Source organism: Salvia splendens, chromosome 7, assembly GCF_004379255.2.
Source record: "Salvia splendens isolate huo1 chromosome 7, SspV2, whole genome shotgun sequence".
Lineage (NCBI taxonomy): Eukaryota > Viridiplantae > Streptophyta > Magnoliopsida > Lamiales > Lamiaceae > Salvia > Salvia splendens.
Window position 1 is genome coordinate 17,231,959 of NC_056038.1, and position 18,782 is coordinate 17,250,740.

Sequence of the window (18,782 nt, forward strand, 5' to 3'; positions counted from 1 at the left end):
CATAGAAACCATGTCAACAACAATTATAAGTCATGTCAACTAGACATACAAGCCATGTCAACAATCCGACACATTAAAACACGAAATGACACTTATACCCCCGTGTTGACATAATGTGATAGCTGTTGACATGTCGTTAATCTTGTGGATTAGTGGCTGAGATTGCATCTCATTTCTCAATTTAGCTAAATAATCTCAACCTAACAGCACCCTATATATATATATATATATGGTTTTGATCTATGCAAAACTAGATTTAAATACAGAAACGCAGAACAGTATCATACGTAGGGCACTTTTAGGTCATAGTTAGTTAATTTTTAGGTCATGCTAACAAAGCATGACCTAAAATGATCTTAGCATGACATTAAACTCAAATATTATAATATGACCTAAAATTGCTTAATTATAACCTTCCGTGTTTTTGGTTAATTATTGACCATTAGATCATCTAATCCTAGGGCCAAGATTTGGGTTGCATTCCTGGATTTAAATGCATTTTTATTTTGATCATCTCCCTATAACCAAAAACAAGGAAGGTCATAATTAAGCAATTTTAGGTCATATTATAATATTTGGGTTTAATGTCATGCTAAGATCATTTTAGGTCATGATTTGTTAACATGACCTAAAAATTAACTAACTATGACCTAAAAGTGTCCTACGTATGATATTGTTCTGCGTTTCTGTATTTAAATCTAGTTTTGCATAGATCAAAACCATGTATATATATATATATATATATATATAATTAGGTTTTTCGGTTATTCGGTTTTTTTTCTCGACCGAACCGAACTGAACCGAACAAAAAACCAAAATTTTTTAAATTTCAAAATCGAACCGAACCGAAAAACCGAAAAAACCGAACCAAATTTCAAAATTTCGGTTTGGTTCGATTCAGATATTCGGTTTCCGGTTTTTTTCTCACCGCTAGTGAGAATTGATATCCTAGTCAAAATTTGTGAAATTAGGAAAAAATTCTATCTTATTGAAAATAACTGTATATATTAGTGTTATTTTCAATACACTCATAAAAGCCATTTCGTAGTGGAGGTAAGATCGAAAGATCCGTGACGTAATTGATTATGATTAATGGTGGTCGGAAAGATTTTCATATTTTAAAGAAAAAACTCCAGTGATTAGAGAAAATGAGTGTGGCTGCATTGTTAAGTATCGAAGATTTGAAATGATTAGATCTATATCTACCTTTACCGCTTTTAGTGTAGCGGAGCATTTAATAATGTAAAATTTTAAATTCTAATTACAAGTTGTATTTTCGGATGTAAACATGGATAAAATATATTGGCAAACATCATTTTATTGTTACTGCAATATTCAACTTTTTTTTAATATTTTGTTTATTATTTATGATATTACTATTATGTCAATGAGATATGGTCTTGAACAAGACTAGCTTACTATACTCTCCTGTCTCATGTTAGTCACATTTTTCTGTTTCGGCTCATCGCAAACTATTTATACTCTATCTTTATTTTAAAAATTATGGTATTTAATTAATATATTAAAGTTAATTAAATGTTTTTTATAGGTGATCTCTCATTATATTTAATTATACTAAAAGATCAATGCCAAATTTACGAGCTAAAATAAAAAGTACAAGTAATATGGGACGAGGGGAACACACGTACAATTAAATTTCAGTACTCTCTCCGTCCAATAAGAATATGTACATTTGGTTGAGCATGAATTTTAATACATAATTGATAAAGTGAAAGGTAAGTAGAAAGAAAAAATAATTAAAATATTATTATTGTTGAATTGGTCTCACCTTATTAAAAAAATAGTTTCCAAATTTGAAAAATATATATTATTGTAAGATGACTAAAAAAGAAAAGAGTGCATATTTTTGTGGGACGAATTGAGTATTATTCTTTTAAAAGAATCCTTCTTCCACATCTATTGCTTTTGAGGAAAAGCAGACGGTTGTGACTTGAGAGTCACTTGCACCTTCATTATGATAAATCTCACGAGATCCACTTGAAAACAACAAGGATAAAGCAAATGCATCACTATTCTACTATCTTATTAAATTTAAAAATCAAATGAAATGAACAATCTAAACAGATTATCTGCCACACTTTTCAGTATTTTGTTGATTTAGCTCTGACAAATTGAAAGCGAACTCTTTATTTTTTTAGTAAACAATTTTGAGTGGTAGACAGTGCAATATCAGCTTAGTTAGCTTACTAGATTCTTGGTTTTGATTATGGCCGAGTACAACTTATGCAGTCGAGCGTGCTAGTTCAAAATTAAATAAATAGACTTCAATATTTATTGGAAGAGTATGAAATGAAACGCAATCTTTATTGGAAGTGTACGATTGCACACACAAAAATGTACTCTACTCCATTTCGTTTCACTCTAAGTAACTTTTTTTTTCCCTTTTTTTAGACATCTCACTTTAAATAAATATTTAGAATATTTTTAAAAATAAAAACATCATATCATTCTCTATTTTCTTTCTCTTTTTTTATATGGATGTCAATCCAACCCGAAATCCGTGGATTGGCCGAATAACCCGATAAAATTAGTGGGTTAGGATTGTAATTTTGCAACCTGAATATAAAACGGGATAAACGGGTTAGCCTGAATGGGTTGGATGGTTAAACGGGTTGGCCCGAACAGGTTTCGGGTCGGCCCAACGTGTTGCAACTTTTAATTGAAAAATATTAGGTTTTAGAGATTTTTTGTATTTTTTGAATTTTATGTGACACAATCATTAGTCTTCTTCAATCTTCAGTTTACATTTTTCACTCGATCTCGCACTATCAACTTTCAAGTTCCACCCCGACTCATCATTCCATCGTTCCATCATCTGCTACCACTGTCTTACAATAACCAAAGCCAATCAAGACAAAATTAAAAACTAATCCATCAAAATCTCAATACATTTATCATTTTAATAATTATTCATGTAAAATATGATTTTTAATTTTCATAAAGAATTAATTATGAACAATACCAAAATAAAGACACGAACACAAGCTTTAATTCAATCTGATTGATTTAATTTTGATTTATCTTTGTTTATGTTGTAGTTGATCGAACTGAAAGACTTATCTCCAACCATTATTAAAGAAAACTATGAAATTTGAAGATTTTATATGATTCTAAAACTAAGAATCTAAAAATATCTAAAATTTAAAAACATTTTATAGAGGAAAATTTTGATGTAAGAGATTATTGGCCGAATGATATAGCCCGATGGGTTAGTCCGAAATCTGGTGGGTTAGGGTTTAAAATTTTTTACCTGAAAAATTCATAACCCGAATAGCCAGCACCCAAATAGCCCTACAACCCGAGTGGGTTGGCCCGAACCCGAACGGGTTAGCCGATTGATATCCCTACTTTTTTACTTTATTCTCCTCACTTAACTCATAAAAACAACACTATATAAAATCTTGTGTATAATTAAAAAGACTCCACTTAAAATGGGACGGGGAGAGAGTAATTATTTTTATGCATATCAAACCTGTTGACATGATATCAATTTAATTAACGTGATCGACAAATTATTTAGCCAATTATCTATAATGCTTTACAACTAAAACCAGGGAAGTCCGACAGGCGACAGTAGTGCCCGTCTCAACGGAAAAGAAATGAAAATTAAATAAAATAAGTAAAAGATGGTATTCCATCTATTCCAAAAGTAACCATTTTTAATTGGGAACGAGATTTAATATATAATTGATATAGTAATAGAAAGTGCTGTAATAAAAAAAATAAAAAGAAAAAGTAATTGAAATATTATTAGAAGAAAAGAGGTCCTACCTTATTAGAAAGAAAATATTTTTTAAAATTAGAAAGTGCATACTCTTGTGGGACGTAAAAAAAAGAAAATAGTGCATATTAGTATAGGACGGAGGGAGTATTTCTAAATTTTTATTGTAACATTTTGTGAAATTTTTTTATCTTACTAAATTTTGTCACATTTTTCTATTTCCATCCATCTCACAAAATTTGTCACATTTCACTTTTTACTATTTTTGGTAATGAGCCACATATTCCACTTGCTCATTCCAACTTTATATTTCATTACTCCCTCCGTTTTTTAAAAATAGGAAGATTTGAAACGGCACGAGTTTTAATGCACAATGTTGTAAAGTAAGAGAGATGGAGAGAAAATTTGGTAAAATAAGAGAGAGGAAGAGAAAAAAGTATTGGAATTAATATTAGTGGATCATGGGGTCCACTTTATATTGTTAGATGTAGTGGTATAAGTGGTAAATAAATTGATGTATAATGGTGTAAAGATTTCCTAAAATAGATTTGAAAGTTGCTATTTTTAAAAAACGGATTAAAATGGAAGGAGTTGTTATTTTTAAAAAACGGAGGAAGTATAAAACTAATATATAAAAGTAGAACTCACTCTCCACTAACTTTTTTCAACTCACTTTTCATTACATTTCTTAAAACCCATGTCCGTAGTATGACAAAATTTAAGGGACGGAGGGAGTACAATATACTCCCTTCGTCCCATAAAAATAGGGACACTTTCCTTTTCCGCCAGTCTCATAAAAATAGCTCATTACCATTTCCAGAAGTTCTCCCCAACTCATTATTCATACACATCAATTTATTTACAACTTATATCATTAGGGTCCACCATTAAACACTAATAATAATGTGAAAAAAGATGTTACATTTCATTTTTTAGAAAAAGTTCTCTCTCACAGTAATATAAATATACTATTTTCTCTTTCCACTTAACACATAAAATAACATCTCGTTAAATTATGTGTCATTTCCTACGTGTGCCATTTATTGTGCGACGGAAGAAGTAGTTAAATACATAGAGAAAATAGCATATTTATATTAATGTGAGATAAACTTTTTCCAAGAAAAAGAAATGTGACATTTTTTATTGGACTAAGTGACTAACTAAATGAGAAAGTGTGACATCTATTATGAGACTAATGGAGTATTTGATTTAAACAAGAGCGATGCAGTATTTATACTCCCTCCGTTCTTGAAAAATATGAACAATTTCCTTTTTAGTCTGTTCCTGAAAAGTATGAATATTCTAATTTAGGAAACTTTTATCTCTCTAACGAGGTGGGACCTATTATCCATTAATCATATTTTAATTAATTTTTTTTATCTCTCTTATTTTATCAATTATATATTAAAATTTATGCTAAATCAAATGTTTATACTTTTAATTATATATTAGGATTTGTTCTAAATTGAATGTTTATACTTTTTAGAGAAGGAGGGTGTATTAAAGGAGGAAGCATAGAGAACTATTACTAACATGTTTCAGAAATATACAAATCTAGACTACATATTTGAATTCAAATAAGAAACACATCTTAGATCATCTACAACCCATCAATAAAATACATTTGTTCACTATATTATTTATAGATATCACGTTACTTTTTATCTCATTTTTTACTCATATGCAATGAAGGGCATAAAAGTCCCGTTGTATTTTAATTTTTTCTCTCCTAAAATAATTCAAAATATTACCACAAAATACCTGATCAAGTACATAAAAGTTAAAATTATGCAATTGTTGGTTTTTAGTGTAGGTATTATGCATTTAGTTACTGTAACATTTAGTTAGTTGTTCGAATATTGTACTAGTAAGCATTAAAGTTATTGAGTGGAATGGAAATTTGAAATGTGACGAAAGTGGAATTGGAAATTTGAAATGTGACCAAAATATGGTTGAAGCCGCAAAGCTGTGATTGATTTCTGACTTTGTTGATTATATAGTCGTTGATTGTTAACTGTTATTGATAAATTAGATAAATACAGTTTGATGTGTAATGGAATTTGAAAGGTTTTCAATCAGTTTCATTACTGCTCCCTTAAAAGATTTCAACTCATGTGGCCTACGACGAGAGTTATTTACAACAATAAATAGAGAGGAGGTGGTAGAGATATAGTCATATGTGAGAGAGAGATTGTAAGCCGAAGACACGAGTCGGAAGTTGTGGAAAGAGGATTGTGTGAGAAAGGATGAAAGGCTAATAACGCTTTTAAGTTTTGAGATCATTCTCTATTTAATTGATGTGAGTTCATATTTAAGTCTTTTTGTAATATATTAGTTTGTTTTATATTTTGTTAGTTTTGTTTTAACTTTTTTTGTGTTAGGCTATAATAGTTTTATTTTACAAATAAAGATATCACATAAGCTGACTGTCTATACTATTTTGAAGCAATAGCTTTGGAAAATTGCCAACTTCTTCACTTCTATAGTTTTCATGCAAAGAAAATACCAAAAATCAACGAAATGGTGAAAAAAAGCGAAAAAGACTAGGAGCTTAAAATATCACATTTTTTCGTGCACTTACGTAAATCATCAATTTAGAGACTATTGGATCAGGAAGGGCTGGGCAATTCGTTGTATACGTCATATTCTTGTGAGGAGAAATAGGCTTCACCTCCTATTTTTCACTTGCATCGTCCAAATTAACTGCAACAATTGAACATAATTAGTGATAAAACCTTACTATAATTAATATTTAGAATTAACTGGAAATTAACTCTACAAATGTGTTAAATGATACTCAAATATTAATATAGTTTAAAACTGATAAGTTTTAAATTTTTAGGTTTGATATTCATTTTTAAATATGGGTGAAGGAATTAATTCTACAATTCAGCATAATTAGTGATAAAAATCTTACAATAATTAACTTCTAAAATGAATAGTAAATTTACTCCATGAATATGTCTAAATGAGTATTCAAATCTTACGGATGATTACAGGGTGGCGAAACAGGTTACCTACGGGTACCTGCACCCGACAAATCGGGTACACGTACCCGATATCAACCAAATTTGTTGACTCAATACCCGCCGCGCAACATATCGGGATTACCCGATACAAGTGTCGGATATCATGTACCCGACATTGCGGGTACCCGTATCCGACCAGAAACCGGTGCTTCTATATGTATTAATTTACTGTATTAATTTTGATGGTAAGCTTTAATAGATTGAGAATAAAAGTGAGGGGACACTCTATATCTAGTTCCAGTGAGTTTTCATCTGTATGTTCGTTGGAATATAAAAATGTTTCAAAAAAACTCTTAAAACTCTTAGATTCTATAAAGTATTAAAAAGATTATAATGGCCAATAACTAATAATATCGGATACTATTGGGATTAACGCGTACACCTACTACCCGCAAAACGCTAAAACACACTACCCGATCCCGCCCTGTTTCCCGTTATCATTAGGTAGCGGGTAGCGGGTACCCGATACCTGACAGGTGTCGGGTCGAGATAGGAATTACCCGTTACCCACTACCCATTTTATCACCCCTACTGATAATTAAAAATCGATAAATTTTGAATTTTTAGGTTTGATCTTAAATTCTGGAATACTATTGCTAGTGATATTATGTATTTAATTTTTGTGTCGTGTCACTCTTTATTTTTTTATCTATAACATCATTAACATGATATGTATAAATAATATTGTAACAAAAGTACTAAAAAGAAATAAACACACATGCATAATAATACTTCTTTCGTCCATATAAAATAAACGAAGTTGTAAATGACACGAATTTTAATGTATAATTGGTAAAGTAAGATAGATTAAAGGAAAATGTGGTAGAAGTAGTGTTATTGGACTGTGAGATCCATATTTAGAATGATGTGTATGGTTATTATTGGTTTAAAACTTTCTATTTTTAGAATTAGTTTAATTTTGGTGGATGACCCAAAATAGTAAAATTTGTCCATTTTTTGTGGATTGAGGGAGTATTTGATATGATAATTAGTAAAACTTTCTATTTTTTGCGTTTTTGAGACAACGCCATTTGCTTTCATGTGAGGAACAATAGAGGATCTCCTACCCTACCCATATTATGTATGCCATCTATATACTAAAATCTGTATATTTTCACTATACCATTTATAGATTCCACATCCTTACTCAAAAAACATGTAACGAAGAGTATATATGAGTTACTTGTATTTAAATTTCTCTTCCAGTCTTTCTTCAAATATATCAAAATATTGCCCAAAACAAGTGACGAATTTCATAGCAGTTTAAATTACTCCTACAAGTTTGGGTGTTTAAATTATGTATTCTGCATTTAATTAATGTCATTTTTAATTAGTTGTTCGAATCTTAATAAACAATCAAAATAGTGAGTGGAACTAGAAATTTGAAACGTGACGAAAATATGGTTGAAGCCGCAAAAGTTGTGATTTTGACTTCGGACTTCGTTAATGATATAGTCAAGTTTGAAATTAAAATTAAAATTATACTAATTCGGCTCTTAATTTCAATGCTTGTTGGTTGCTGGCGCAGTAGTTGGAAATAATAAATATGTGAAATAAATCATGAGCTGTTTGCACAGCATACCTAAATTGACTTGCATTTATATTTGTACGCGGACATTAGTTGGTATCCAATATACACGTTTTCGCACTAATTTCGTAAATCAACCATCCTTTCATAATGTACCGATATTTGTTCGTTTCATAAATATCTACACTCGTACAAACTACCAATTTTGTCCTCTCTTTCTGTATTTTATATACTATAATTGATATTCTTATTCTTGTTGTCTCGGATAATTCAGAATTATCAAACCAACATTTGAATTTCTCCATTTATTTTCCGTGGTTTTACTTCCCTGTCCTTTCAGTTATTAAAAATGATAAAAAGTGAAATGAGACAATCACTGTAGGCCTTGAGGGTGGGCTACTTGTAGGTTCGTGGTAGCTAACATCCTCCCTTGACGGGCAACTAAATACCGGATTTACATACTGGTCGAGCCAGGATGTGGGGGTCTTTGGTGTTGCCCCAACGTTCTTCCAACAGGTGTATAACCGCCATATTAATAGTAGGACTAGGAATTCATTAATTTCAAAATTTCGTAAAATTCCAAATTGCTGTAACAAGCAATTGGTAGTACATCAAGTAAATTAAGAAGAAAACAAATTATATACATATAAAAAATGTATGACAAATGATAAACTATATTAAAAATCATACTTGTTGATCTTGTTTAACCTCAGTATTAGACCTAAATCTGTGCAAGAAATCCCCAATCAAATCCCCAAAATGCAACACAATATATGTTCCAATCCCAGCGATCAAGCCATAAGCAATGGAATAGGTGAGAGGCATCAAAATCAAGGTGATAAACGCCGGAATCGCCTGCCGCATATCCGCCCAGTCCACCTCCACCACCGCCTTCATCATCAGCACCCCCACCAGTATCAGCGGCGGCCCCACCGCCCACGCCGGTATCGACGCAAGCAGCGGCGTGAAGAAGAACGCCAGCATGAAGTACCCCGCCACCGTGATCGCCGTCATCCCCGTCCTCCCGCCCTCCCTTATCCCCGTCGACGACTCGATGAACGCCGTCACCGGCGACGTCCCCAGCAGCGACCCCACCACGATCGCCGACGCGTCCGACATGAACGCAAAGTACTGCCCCTCGAATTCGCCGGATTCGTCCGCGAATCCGGCGAAGCTCGCCATCGAGTAGAGAGTTCCCGTGGTGTCGAGAATGTCGACGTAGAGGAACGTCACCAGCGCCTCCCAGAAATGCCCCTTTCCGATGCTCTTAAAACTGAGAGCACCCGCGGTGCTCTCAATTTTATGGATGTCCACAATTTTCTTGAAGTAATTGAAGGCGGCGTCCCCTGCTGGCGTGTCAGGGAACGCCGTCACTCTGGTGTTCCTGAACCAGGAAACGGCAGTTACAAATACGATTCCGTAAATCATGGCCCCTTTAATGTTTTTCACCAAGCAGAAGGCGATTATTATGAATCCCGCGATGCCCAGCCAGAGCGTGGCACTTTCCATGCGCCCGTGCAGGCAGAGTATGTCGCCAGAAACGGTGCCATTTGGCACCGTTGCGGCGACTGCGGCCTTGGCGGCTGCAGGACAGCCGCCAAGTGTCACCAATGTGGAGGGGCTGAAAGCGATGAGGCCGATGCCCTGATTGCTCTGCAGCCCAATGAAGGCCAGGAAAAGGCCGATGCCGGCAGAGGAGGAGATTCGGACGGGTTTCGGGACGAGTTTGGCGAGCTTGGCGCGGAGGCCGATAGCGGAGATGAGGAGGAAGAGGAGGCCTTCGATGAAGACGGCGGCTAAGGCGGATTGGTAGGAGACGTTGCCGGAGCCGTGGAAGCCGACGACGGTGTAGGCGAAGTAGGCGTTGGTGCCCATCCCGGGGGCGAGGGCGAGGGGGAGATTAGCGAAGATGCCCATAACGACGCAGCCGATGAGGGAGGAGGCGACGGTGGCGACGATGAGATCTTTCCGGGTTCGCTCGAGGCAGGCGGCGTAGCCGGGATTGACGGGGTGGAATTTGCAGGAGGAGTCGAGGGGGCAGTTGGGGCAGAGGGGGATGCAGTCGGAGACGGAGCAGGGGCCGCCGGAGTCGGAGAGGATGGAGGCGTTGACGGCGAGGATGTAGGCCATGGTGAGGAAAGTGGCGGTGCCGGCGCGGAGTTCGGTGGTGAAGGAGGTGTTGCGCTCGGCTAGCTTGAAGCGCTTGCCGATGCGGGATTTGGCGACGTAGGAGTTGAGGCGGCCGATGTGGGACTGCGCCGGAGGAGAAGGCGGCGGGAGTGGGCCGGTTTCTATTTCCATTGTGGAGAATGGGATTTGGGGGGATTTGGGTTAGATTTTCATTTTTTTATGGAAGTGAACCCTCTTTTTATATTGCTTAATGATGCTAGTTTTTAGCTTTTTATATGATAGTACTCTTATTTTCCCATTTTCCTTCCTCTACTAAAATTAGTTTAAATTATTTGTTTATTTATAAAGTTTTGTAAACAGAGGAAATGTATTTTTAGTATTCTCTCTGTCACTCAATAAAGGAGTTTCTTTTCGAAACAAGATTTAAGAAGTGTGGGTTAAAAGTGAGTTAAATAAAAAGTGAATAAAGTAGAAAAATGAAGAATGAATAAAATAATAAGAGTAAAATTGTTTTTAGCCATAAAAAATATGACCCATGTACATTGGAACAACCAAAAAGGATTATGACATACCTAGCACGAAGGGAGTAAAATTTTAAGTGAAAATAGATAAAGTATAAAAAAAGGAGAAAGAATATTTATATTTTTAAGATATATTACTGACTGGGATATCTTTAAAAATAAAAAAAAGATGAATTTAAATGAAAGTGACGACGTATTTATTAAGATTATGCCATTATCACGTTTTTCTCGTCATTGAATTCATTGAGATAGTATTTGTTTCTTCCTCCTTACCATCCAACCCTAACTTTTCCTATATTTTCACATTATGACTCTACTATTTGATTTATCAGAACATAATTTAGAATCCACTTATGATATTTTCTACCTCATTGCCGTAAATTCCGTAAATTGTTACTAGAACAAAAATTGTTAACAGTTCACCAATTAATAAGTAATTTAATTAAATTAATTGAAAAATCTAACAGAATCAGAAAGTTAAATTTTGTACTAATCTGAATGCCATGTAGTTGACCTAGTGTTATGGAGATACACGAATCTAGCTCGAGGAATCTGTTATCGTTTTACGGTTAAATGTGTAAGATAGTAGGGGATCCATGTCGATTAACCACAATACATAAATTAGATGTATATCACATACTAATCAATTAATCATTCTACGACAATTTAGAAACATATTTAATTTAAAATTTTAATATCTACAAATTTAAGTGAAATAATTTTTTTATTGAATAATACTATAGAATTAATACAGTTAAAGTAGAGAAAATATAAATTAATAGAGAGAATAATATAGGGAAGACTCTTCTATGCATTATCATGCACATTAAAAATGACATGGTCAAAGTTCTAACAAGGTAAAAAAATTACATAATTACAATACTAAAAAAATTTAAAAAATACAGAATTAAAATCCTTAACAAAGCCAAAACTTACATAGCTACACGTCGGAGTCCCTAAGCTCGAAATTGACTTTATGCCACACATCTACTTGTCGATGAGCTTCAAGAGATAGGTTCAGAGTTTGCGGTACCTGACACGAGATATATCTTCCAAAGAACAAGACTTTTTTCGAATTCAGACGTGCTTAAATACTTCTTATTGATCACATTGTGATAAATTTCCATGGCGACTATCAAAATGTCTGTCTTGCCCGTGCCATTAGCCCATATGATATCCTCGTTTTAAGTATGTGAGCGAGCTTTTTTTGGCCGAGATCGATTATTCGCCTCGACAACTCTCTTACGTAAATCATCCGTTTTTTTGATTGTTTACAACGATAAGATTATCCGAATTGGCTACGTACACTTCCAAGATCAGGGCTGAGAAAGTTGTATTTAGTCAAACGAGCATCGAAATATCAGGTATGCCACCCATGTCGGGGATATAGACACCATGGGTGTCGAAGGGTAGAAATCGAGGATCTGGGAAAACTAGTAGTAGTTCACAGATAAAGAATGGTATCACTGACGCCATTAGTTTGTCATCGTCGGACATAGTCCAAATATATGAGATATTAAGAGAAAAGTTGGAGAGGAAGATATATATTTTTGCGTGAAGAAAAATGAGGGGAAATAGGTATATATATGTGCGTATATATGGTATCGGGGTGCGTTATATTGCTAACTATTTAAGTTACTAACTTTGCTAACTCATCAATGCAGTGTATTAAAAATGTCAACACATTGACATTAAAATGTCAACACATAATATCAACCCATTATATTGAAGTTTAACAAAATTATGTGTTGACATTTAAATGTCAACATGTTGACATTTTTAATACACTGCGTTGATGAGGTAGCAAGTTAGCAACTTAAGAAAGTTAGCAATTAATCACACCTCATATGGTATCAGTGTATTAAAGTAAAAATAAAAATTTTATAGGTAATAAATATATTGAATGGTGTTGATTTTTTAATTAAAAAATCAAAAAAATTAAAATGGTCAAAACGAATGTTGCTCGCAGTTCACGAATGGGCCTTGCGCCGCATGCCCAATCTTTGAGAGGTTGCATGGTGGGGCATCAGGCCGTCAACTCGCGAACAGGTCTGGCATTTATTTCTCCCTTGGAAGCGACTCGTGATGCCGTAAACATTACTCACTCCGTCTTATAATAGATGGCACACTGGGTAATGACACAAGATTTTAGAAGATGTTGTTTTTTTTTATGAATCAATGAATGGAATATAACGACATAAAATAAAGTACAAGCAAGACACGAGCATACCCGAGGGATACATGCCTAAGAGCCGAAGCAACATAGACCGATGGGGGGGGAAGTAACTCAAGGGAAAACGTACCCTTAGAGTCAGTATTACAATCTAGAAATCGTACAATGATAATACATGAGTAAGATCAAAAATAGAAACTTCACATCGGCAGAAGTCTTCACGATGGGATCCTCACGACATGCTCCGGTAATTCTTTCAATCAATGTGTGCTTGTACTCGTTGTTACCGTCCACGTTACCCCAAAGGATTGAGGGGTAGGGCCACGTTAAAACCCCCTAGAGATAAGACCCAGTGGGAAAAAATCTCGAGGAAAAAGAGTACCCCCGTGGTCGAGAGCAACGCTAGACTCCCAAGTGCTCGGTCAGTTGATCATGCGGATAGAGGGAGTATAAGACTGTATTTGTTACCTTCTTCTCTTCAAACACCAAGTGCTTGGGTTCAAAAGCTGATCCGTCGAATATCAAGGCATTCCTGCCTCGCCACAACAAGCTGACCATTGCGATGAGGGCTAGTCGCCTAGCCTTGCGGATGATTGCCGCACCGCTACGTTCCTTGAGCATCCACTTGATGGCACTCAGTATGGTGGTGATGTTCCTCCGCATCCCCAGCCAATCTTTGATTTCCTTCCAAACTGCCCAAGTCTTGTGGCATTTGAAGAAAAGGTGATCCACGGACTCCGTGTGCGCCATGCATAAGGGGCATCGTTGGTCGATGTTCTTGTAGCCCAATTTGTCCCTCGTTGGAAGTCGTCCTCTGAGTGCTTGCCAAGTAGTGAAGGAGTACTTTGGCGGGACAAAGTCCTTCCACACGAATCGGTGCCAAAGTCTCCGTTCACCTTTTGGCCTGAACCATTCGTACACCTCGACCGCTCCCTTGCTCCCGTACCACTATCCCAGCAACTTCTCCACTTCTCTTCTCGGCCGGCCGGTCAGTAACTCGTCTCGGATTTCAAGCAGCCTCTTGAAGAGTGGTCAGTCCCGCGATCTCGCCGTCCATTCCCACAGCGTCCGATTCTTGAGAAACTCACTATGGATCCATTTGATCCACAGTGATTCCTTCTTCACGTGAATGTTCCACAGGTTCCTTGCGAGTAGAGCTTTGTTCCACGCCCCAAGGTCCCGAAAGCCGAGTCCCCCTTCATCCTTCGGTAGGCAGAGATCCTTCCAAGACACAGGGGGGTATTTCGTACCCCAAAGGAACTCTCGGCAAATGGATATGACCCGATCTCTCACGTTTGCCGACAGGGGAAAAACTTGTAGCAAGTAGCACTCGACTCCCTGCAAAACAGAGCGCACAAGTTCAGTTTTACCGGCATACGAAAGATTCTTACCTGCCCACTTTTTGATGAGGGATGCAATCTTGTCGATCAGCGGCGTGTAGTGCATGATGTTGAGCTTGCTCGACACGAGGGGCACTCCCAAGTACTTCACCGACAAGGAACCCAACGGGAAGCCAAAAATGCTCTTGATCTCCTCCAAGTCCCTTGTTGGCAGCTTGCCACCTGAAAACAGGTTAGACTTGACCTTGTTGATCTCCAATCCCGAGCAGCCCGAGAACTCCTCCATAGCATCCGCCAAGATCTCCATGGACATGTGATCGCCCCTACTAAAAAGCATGAGGTCATCTGCAAAGGCCAAGTGAGTAATATTTTCTTCCGCACATTTTGCATGGAAATTAAAGTTAGTGTTCGTCGTTCAAGCTGCAAGCAAACGAGATAAATATTCCATGCAAAAGATAAAGAGAGTAGGGGACATAGGATCTCCCTGTCGAAGTCCCCTTTTGCCGGGGAAGAATCCGTGCATGCTCCCATTGATCGCGATCGAGAACCTAGGCGTCGTGACGCACTGCATCACCCAAAAGACAAACTTCGGGTGGAAGTTCACCCGTGTAGGATGGCCCCGAGGAAGTCCCAATCCATAGTGTCGTACGCCTTTCGGAGATCGATCTTGACCGCACACTTGGGAGCATTCTTCTTGTCCGCATAACCTCGCATGAGCTCTTGAGCGAGGTGGATGTTGTCCATGATGTGTCTCCCCGGTATGAACGCCGATTGTGCCTTGTCCACGAGCTTGTTCAGTAGCGGCGCCATCCTTCTCGAAAGGATCTTCGTGATGATCTTGTAGAAGACGTTGCAGCAGGAGATAGGCATGTAGTCGCCCACCGATGGGTTAATTGACGTCTTTGGAATCAAAGAAATAACCGTCGTGTTGAAGTTCTTCAACAATTGGCCCGTTTCAAAGAATTCCTTGACAGCATGAACCACGTCATTCCCGACTCTCTCCCATTGCTTCTTAAAGAATGCCGAGGAGTAGCCATCGGGCCCCGGTGCCTTGTCGTTCCCGATGTCGAACAAGGCCTCTTTGATCTCCTCAACCGTGATGGCTCGCACCAAGTCCCTACTGTCCTCCTCGCTCACAAGAGGGCCTTGCCTAATGATGTCCACGTTGATAGGCTCCGGCTCCTTCTTGGTACCTAAGAGAGTCGAGTAGAACTCCACGAACTCACTGATTATTTCCTCCTGATCCCTCGTGATTGTGTCATCTCTCTTATAGAGGAAAGCAATGTAATTGCGTGAGTTGTTCCTATTAACAAGAGAGTGGAAAAAAGAAGTACTGCGGTCACTAAGGAGTAAATGCTTGAATTTAGCTTTTTGCTTAAAATACTCCCTTTCAGAATTCTCAAGGTAGGCAATCTTCTTCTTCTGATTGGTGATCTGGACCCGAAGGGCTAGGTCTGATGTGTCCCTGTCCGCCTGTTTTTGCATCGCCTCAAGCTTTTCCCCGGCCTCCTTGGCCCTCTTTGAGAGCTCACTGAATTCCTTGAAGTTGAACTCCTTGAGATGCTTCTTGAATTCTTTCCCTCGTTCGGCGAGCAAATATTGAGCCTTCCCTCGGATGTTGGAGGCCCAATTATCCTCCACGAGCTTATTAAAGCCTGCATGCTTGAGCCAAAAATTAAATAATTTAAATGGCTTTGGGTACGAGACAATGTTACCAAAGAGTGTAGTGACGGCCGGTGAGTGGTCCGTGTACGGTCCCGATGGAAACAACTCCGTACTAGCCAAGTATCCTTTGGTGAACCAAGCGTCGTTGATCATGGCCCTATCAATCTTGCTCGATATAGCATGGTTCGTCCAAGTGTACTTGCATCCCGTAGACATGATGTCTTCCAAACCGAGCAAGGCACACGTGTCCACCATGTTCTTTATCTCATATTCGGTTGGGACGGCGCCCCCTACTCTCTCATCATCTGCGAGCACGTTGTTGAAGTCCCCGCTAACAAGTGTCGGTTCATCCTGCATCACATGCTCAACTAACGAGTCCCATAGGGGTCGTCTATCCGCTATAGTGTGTAAACCATAAACCAAGACAAAATGAAACGAGTAATTGGAAGTCAAGCACCTGATTTTGGCGTAGATGGCTTGTTCTTCCACTCTGATCGGCTCGAGTTCCACTCTGCTTGGATTCCAGATTAGAAGCATTCGGCTATTTCCGAGCATCTCAAAGTCGTCCACGGCTTTCCAATCTCTGAAGTTGTTCTTAAGGAAGAAAGTGTAGTTCTCCTTCGTGAACTTCATTTCCAAATGTCACGACCGCCCTTACTAAGGATAGTGAAGACGGGGAAAACGTGACGAGGGGAGGGACTAAGGAGCGGGGAAGAAAAGGGGGACGCAATGAAAGACAACAATAAAGGACGAGATTGAATATGAAACCCAATTAACTTCAAAAAGAAATATTTTGGTCTATCGAATAGTTAAACAACAGATTAATGTCTCAAGGTAAATAATGTCATAACTTCGTGTGGGGAAAAACGAAAGACTTTAACAAGAACGATTCGAAACAGGGCAGCGGAAAAACAAGTATCAAAGGAGAGTCATAGGATGACGCCCATGTATGAAGACACGACGCATCCGGGAATTCCTAAAGCTCACTCAACATCCGCTGCAACATCCCGCTCAACCTGCACATAGGGAAAACATATGCAGGGATGAGTACTTGTTGTACTCAATGGGCTCATGCCGAAAACATTTTATAACAGTTATGTCATCCATACCAGTGAACTCGAGTTTTACATGTAGGTAAGAAATATCATCGAGAACACAAAAACATTTTCATAGCCTGGCCAGACAAAACAATCTCCCCACTTTCTCATCAATCAATCAATCATTCACATCCTCTTACCATAGTGCGACGAAAGTGTGGCCACACTATTCGCCCACGAGACCGGCCGACTTGCAAGGACGACTCCCGATCCCACCTGGGTACACAGCCTGATAGGGTTTGCGGCCCTACTCAGACCCGAATTCGTTTATCATAGCCCTATAGCCTAATGGAGCGAACTCACAAACTAGGCATCAAGCACAATCTCAACATAGCTCTATAGCCTAACGGAGCAAGCTCAAACGAACTAGGCATCAAGCACAATCTCAACATAGCCCTATAGCCTAACGGAGCAAGCTCAAACGAACTAGGCATCAGACAACAATCTCAACATCAAAACAATCATGGCATGACATAACACTTTAAACCACGCTTATAGCTCCACAATCATATTTTTGAAACGTAAAAGAGTTTAGTAAAAGAAAGCCCACCTCGCTTGCTTAGACAACACAATACGCAACTCAAAAGCAACCCTCGTTACTTATGCTCACGTACGCACAACAACCCTTGTCAACACCACAACACAATCAGCCTTCCATCAATACAATTTAACATGCATGCCCTATCGTTCCTTTCATCGTTCTCTTAAATTACCCATCCCAAACATTCATCAACATAAGAAAAACACCCCATAGTATACCTCAACGTATAACACATAACCACGCCATAAAATACGTTCCTTAATCACACATGTATCATTTATTCACTCAAAACTTGACAACAAGTATTATTTTAACATGACAGAAATCTGACAGAACTGCGCGGTCGTTTTGTAAAAATCATTGAAAATCCATCCGACCTCCGTTGGGGCTGAAATTTTACCAAAATACAGTAGAAACATCAAAGATTATCCAATTAAAATTTCACATCAAATCACATCTTTAGGTCGATCAAATCAAAAACAAAACACACTGGACGAGAATACAATTTTTGACAGAACTGCGCAGTTAACTTTAAAAATTCATTTAAAATTCATCTTTCGTCAAAAGAGGCTGAAATTTATAAACAACACAGAAGACATCTCAAAGTTTTCTGAGTTAAAAATTCGTGCCAAAATAAGATTGTTTGGTCAGTCAAACACACGTCGGAATCTACTGTCCGAACACTACAGTTTTCATGCTTCACAAATTTGAATTAGGGTTTATCTATCATTCATTCAAACACATATATTCATGCTTCCAACACATAATCATGCTTTAAAAAGATCTCACCACCATGTTCTCATATATTCACATATCATTCACCAACGAATCATCCACAAGTTCATTCATCCACATCAATAAACGCATACACATATATTTTCTCATGTAACCCTCAATCCCAACCGATTAACTTTGAGATCTATGATCTCTACACTCACTATATGCATGAGAGGTTCAAAATTTATGGATTCAATGATAAGAATGAGAAGGATGATTCAAAGTATACCTTTCTCTTG

General features: G+C 37.6%; 1 protein-coding gene across 1 annotated transcript; it reads right to left on the reverse strand.

The window, feature by feature from the left end:
• Positions 1–8,831: 8,831 nt before the first annotated feature.
• On the reverse strand, positions 8,832–10,679 carry LOC121742120 (adenine/guanine permease AZG1-like). The gene has a single exon (XM_042135156.1). The coding sequence runs from the start codon at positions 10,598–10,600 to the stop codon at positions 8,984–8,986; it is 1,617 nt and encodes a 538-aa protein (XP_041991090.1). The 5' UTR covers positions 10,601–10,679; the 3' UTR covers positions 8,832–8,983.
• Positions 10,680–18,782: the final 8,103 nt, after the last annotated feature.